The sequence below is a fragment of the Gekko japonicus genome, unplaced genomic scaffold, assembly GCF_001447785.1.
Source record: "Gekko japonicus isolate JY-2015 unplaced genomic scaffold, Gekko_japonicus_V1.1 scaffold4168, whole genome shotgun sequence".
NCBI lineage: Eukaryota > Metazoa > Chordata > Lepidosauria > Squamata > Gekkonidae > Gekko > Gekko japonicus.
In genome coordinates this window covers 5387-11019 of record NW_015167668.1, presented here as the reverse complement: position 1 = coordinate 11019, position 5633 = coordinate 5387, and the positions used below count along the sequence as shown (strand labels likewise).

At 52.0% G+C, this 5633-nt stretch overlaps 1 protein-coding gene across 2 annotated transcripts in view; it reads right to left on the bottom strand.

The window, feature by feature from the left end:
• Positions 1-437: 437 nt before the first annotated feature.
• LOC107112918 (sphingosine 1-phosphate receptor 1-like) overlaps positions 438-5633 on the bottom strand; it is a 9185-nt gene continuing 3989 nt past the window's right edge. For both annotated transcript variants that reach the window (XM_015414127.1, XM_015414128.1), the window contains exon 3: positions 438-1938. In XM_015414127.1, coding sequence (XP_015269613.1) covers positions 571-1728 — 1158 coding nt within the window. In that variant the 5' untranslated portion in view covers positions 1729-1938 and the 3' untranslated portion in view covers positions 438-570. The remainder of the gene's footprint in view (positions 1939-5633) is intronic.

Here is a 5633-nt window from a genome sequence, read left to right as displayed (position 1 = left end):
CCCCTCTGGCCTAGGCCTCCTGCATAAATTTCCCTCTGGCCTTTGGTTAGGGTTGCCGGACCTCCTCCCCGGTGGAGGCGGGCGTCCCCCCCCCCCGTTGACAGGCCCCACCTCCCCACCACCGATCAGCTGGCCGGTGGGGGGCGGGAACTTAGCCCAAAAAAGGAGAGAGATCCATCCGACGTGCAGCAATGCGTCTACATCACTGCCCATGTGACAGGGAAGTGACGCCATCACATCTGGGACATTATGGTGACGCTCTGTTATTTGGGCAAAGAAATTATGGTAGAAGCCAGATTTACCATACAGTTTTTTCCCAAATACCAGAGTGTCACGCCAGGGTCCCGGACATGAGGACGTCACTTCCGGCTCAGGTAGGCAGTGACGGAGACATGTCGCTGGATGGGCCTCCCTGCTGCTCCCAGGAAGTTCCCCCTTCCCTGCTGGTTGCCTGACAACCCTACCTCTGATCTCTCATTCATTCCACCAGGACTCATGCCTCTAGCAGCCTGCACTCCTGGCGACCTGTGCCCCAGCGCAATCACCCAGGGCGGAGCCAAACGGAAGAATTCAGGCGGCGGCTTTTGACACTAACGCCTCGCTTGCTGCGGGGGCGCCATTCCTGACCGACAGATTGGCGTTTGGTCCCTCCTGGTGCGAGGAGTGGTCCGACTTGCTGGTGCTGCCTTCCAGTACGGGGAGGCCAAAGCGCTTGGCCCGGCTCCCCTCCGCGCCCGGCGCAACGGCCAGGAGACAGCACAGCAACCTGAAGATGGCCCGCCGCAGGTCCTTATTGGTCAGGGTATAAATGACGGGATTCAGCAGAGAGTTGATCATCGCCAAACCCAGGAAGTAATCCGCCTTGTAGAGTACGCCGCAAGCTTGGTTCTGGCACGCAACGTCCAGCAGTAAGAGGAGAAACAGGGGCAGCCAGCAGGCAATGAAGGTGCCCACCACGGTGGTCACGGTTCTCAGCAGGGACATGTACCTCTTGGATGTCTTCGGCACGCCCTTGTACAGGCGGCCCAAGCGCTGCCCGTTGAACTTGACCATGCAGTAGATCCGGGCGTACAGCACCACAATGGAGAGGAGGATGACCAGGAAGACCACGATACAGAAGAGGACGTAGTGCTTGGAATAGAGGGGCAGCACCGTGGAACATTCCGGAAGGCAGCCGAGGCAGTTCCAGCCCAGGAGGGGCAGCGCCCCGAGCGCGAAGGAGGCCACCCAGGTGGCCCCCACCAACAGGAGCATGCGCCTTTTCTTGTCCCCGTGGTAAAGCCGCACGCGGACCATGGTGATGTGTCTCTCAACGGCAATCGCAAAGAGGCTGAGGACGGAAGCGGCGAGTGTGACAAAGACCCCCGCCTCACGTAGAAACCACTGGAGGGGAGTCAGCCGGAGAGTGCTGGGCCCGGATAGGACGATATTGGCAGCGTAAGCGACTCCAGCCAGTAAGTCCGACAGGGTTAGATTCCCGAGCAGGTAGTACATGGGCGCATGGAATTTCTTGTTCCTCCATATGGCCAGCAGAACCACGAGGTTTTCGGCTACTGTGAAGGCGCACACCACCAGGAAGACGATGGCGTTGACTTGGAGTCTCCCCTTGTATTTGCTATTGTAGAGCTTCCCCGTGTAGTTATAGTGCAGGGGAATGATGTTGTCGTTGTGATACTCCGGGTAGAGCTGGACCCAGTGGGGTGGAGATTCCATGCTGACGGATTCCATCCAACTGGTACCCCCCAACCTCACTCACTTTAGGACGTGCGAGTTTGCACATGTTCTTTAGGACGTGCAAATATTCGGCCCCCAACCCAAGTCATGCTGTGCCTCCACTGTGTGTGTCCCATGGGGCAAATGCCGCTGTTTCACTAATATTCTCATCCCCCCATCGTAGTCCTGGAGAAGCTATTGCAGCCCTTGCAATCAAGGAGAAACCTAGAGATTCGACAAGAAACAGATGTTAAGATGACAACAGCAAAGCCAGGTGAGAATGGTAGAAGAGGGAAGAATCCAAACAGCAGAAAAAGAAAAGGAGCTCTCTGGGACAAAATCTGAATGCAGGTAGGCCCATACTGCCTATACAGCTGTCAACAATTCATGAAAACTGACCCCAAAATAAATATTTTCATCTTTAAGATCTTTAAATATCTTTTAAGTCTTTCGCGTGCTAACCAGAGTTACAGGCTTCCAAGCCCATTGACTTCATTGGACTTGGAAGGGTATATCTCTCCATAGGATAGGGTTTGCAAGCTCTTGGGATCCAGTGCCTCTGAACACTGGAACTTTGCCTCCCTCAAAGGTCTTGCTGCATCCCTGGAACTCTGCAAAAAGTTGAGGGAAGTTTCTCCCCAACTTCCAACTCGGACACAGCAAGGAGTGTTCCGGGGACATTACCAGAATGTTCTGATCCCTCCCCTTCCCCTGTCCTTCTGGGACCTGGTGAGGAGTTTATTTATTACTGTTTACCAGGGCTCATTTCGTAGAAAAAGAGCTAGGGGGACTCATTAGCATAACTCATTAGCATATGCCACACCCCCTGACATCAGGGGCCCAGCGGTGGACCTGCAAGGCCGGCGGGAGTGCGAGGAAGCTCCGCCAAGGCCCTCCCTGGCCCCAGGAGGCAGGGGTGGGGAGAGGTGAGGAGGAAGCAACTTACCCTCCCTCTTCTCCTGCCTCCTCCTGGCTGAATGAGGGCTGGAAGCGGGGCAGCTGGAAGCAGGGGGCGGGGCTTCATCGTGTGCCCCGCCCCCCTGCACCTCACCCGGGGGAACTGCGTTCCGTCCTTTTCTCCCCTGAAATGACCTCTGCTGTTTACCTCTTTTAACACCCCACTTTCCTCTCCAGCAGGGACCCAAAATGGCTCATAACGTTCTGCCCTTCTCTACTTTAACCTCACAACAATCCCGTGAGGTAGGTGAGGCAGAGAGGGTGGGACTAGTCCAAGGTCACCCTGCGAGCTTCTGTGGCAAAGTAGGGATTCAGACCTGGACATGGGGCAGTTTTGCTTCTGTGAGAGAGATAAAGCTATAGATCATGTAGGCCCCTAAACAGCGAGGCTGATGCCTTCTGTCACCAAGGAAGTGGTTTTCTCTCTGAAGTTTTTGTGTCAGAATTCCAAAGGTGCCCCACAGGCTCAGGGAGGGTGGGGACCCCAATGTGATCCTTCAATTAGTATGAACAAGCTAGCTGGGTATAAAGGAAAAGTGTCTATTACCTTTAAGGGGAGATGGGGGCAGTGGCTAACAAAGCAATAGATAAAAATACAGAAGGCGCTCAGTCTCATCAAAGTGGCAGTGGGGGGAAGACAAGTGGGACAAGTACCATAAGTAAGCCCCACAACCATCCCACCAATTGTCACAGGGCGGCTAGAATACTTTGCTCTTAACGTGGGCTGTGGTCACACTGGAAGCTTGGCATGATCTGGCAGCACTTCTGTTTGCAGCAGTTTAAGTCGTTGCGGGAAGGGGTGACCAGACAGCACACCCTGAACTTAGTGGCCTCACTGCGTGTTGCGGGTGGCTTCTTTTTTTAATTTGTCTTTTGCACATGCGCATAACTGCTTATTCCAAGCACTGCTCCATTTTGACAGCTGGGGGAGGCTGCCTCCTCCTCTGAAAAAACTCATCTTTTCAATTAATCCTGCACCCTCTGTACTACAAAGCTGGAGGCAGAGGAATCAGCATGAAAAAAGACAAAGGAGGCTTCTCAGCCTGCCCTTCCCTTCCCTCCCCCCCTTTTTGCCTCAGAGAACAGCTGAAAGCTTGCTGGTGTGCACGAAAATGCGGTTATGTGCACATTGCTAACTGACTTAAAATAAACAAGGAGTGAAAACAGAACAGAGCAATCAGACTTCCCAGCTGGGTTGAGCTCGCAACAGGGGAGTTCAGACATCCAGAAATGCAGGGTGAAAACACTGATATCTGTAAATACTGGACTTTCCCCGATGCCCGATTACTCCACTTCCAAAGTGGGCTGCTGCCATCATGAAGAGTCACCCTGACTCCCCCAGGAGGTGCTGCTTCTGCTGCTCTTTGCGCGAGCCCGGCCTTCCGCGGGAAAGAGCGACAGAGGACTTGCCTCGGACCCATGACCCCAGGCCGATGGCTCGGCATGCTGCAGGCGTCGTAGTGGGGGGGGTGTTTCTGCAGAGCCAGACGGTGGGGGGGCTCGGAAGCACTCCGGAGAGACGGTCCCATCCCCCCCCCGTGAAGCGAGGGGAGAAGGGCGATGCAGAGGAGCAAGCGAGGGGGCGGAGGTGGAGGCAGGGGCGGCCGCCAGCCAGCTACAGCGCTGCGCCCTGCCCACGCTGCTGCGTGTCCTCCTCCTGCAGCCAGCAGAGCTCCTCCCAGCCCCGGCGCTCCTCTCAGCTGCTGCTGCTGGTGTCGCCTGGCTCAATGGAGGGCGCTCCTGTGGGCTGCACGGCACTGCTGCCTCCCTTGCTGGCCAGGCGCGCCAGCGGCTGCCCCTGCCTCTCTTCCTGCGCCCTAACGGCCGGCTCGCGCTCTAGGCGAAGGCCTAGTTCACCTAGCGGGTGAGCCGGCCCTGTGAATGTCATATTCCTCAATACTGTCTAGTGTGCGACCACCCAGATTAAGAAGAAGAAGAAGAGATTGGATTTATACCCCGCCCTTCACTACCCAAAGGTGTCTCAGCTCCCGGATTAGAGTCCGCACACTTAACCACTACACCAAACTGGTTCTCACCACTAAGGCACGAGGTCTCCCCCGCTACAAAGAGAAGGTGACTTAGCACCCTAGGGAAAGGCCTGTTCCTCAGGTTAACTGCAAGAGCAAAGTGTGCCACTGTGTAACCGTCAACCTGTACATTCACACGAGAGAACACACAAACAGTAATTTTGCATGCAAATAAAGTGTTCCTTTCTAAAGAGTGTAGCACAACACAATTAACGTAGCCAGGAATGCACAACACTTCCAAGCCTTTCACTTTCAAACACTTAAGCACACATGGAAACAAATGTTATAACGAGAGAACACACAAACAGTAATTTTGCATGCAAATAAAGTGTTCCTTTCTAAAGAGTGTAGCACAACACAATTAACGTAGCCAGGAATGCACAACACTTCCAAGCCTTTCACTTTCAAACACTTAAGCACACATGGAAACAAATGTTATATATCTATCTAACTATCATCTATCTATCTATCTATCTATCTATCTATCTATCTATCTATCTATCTCTATCATCTATCTATCATCTATCTAACTATCTATCTATCTATCTATCATCTATCTATCTATCATCTATCATCTATCTATCTATCTATCATCTATCTATCTATCATCTATCATCTATCTATCTATCATCTATCTATCTATCTATCATCTATCTATCTATCTATCTATCTATCTATCTATCTATCTATCATCTATCTATCTATCTATCTATCTATCTATCTATCTATCTATCTATCTATCATCTATCTATCTATCTATCTAACTATCATCTATCTATCTATCTATCTATCATCTATCTATCTATCTATCTATCTATCTATCATCTATCTATCTATCTATCTATCTATCTATCATCTATCTATCATCTATCTATCTATCATCTATCTATCTATCTATCTATCTATCTATCATCTATCTATCATCTATCTATCTAT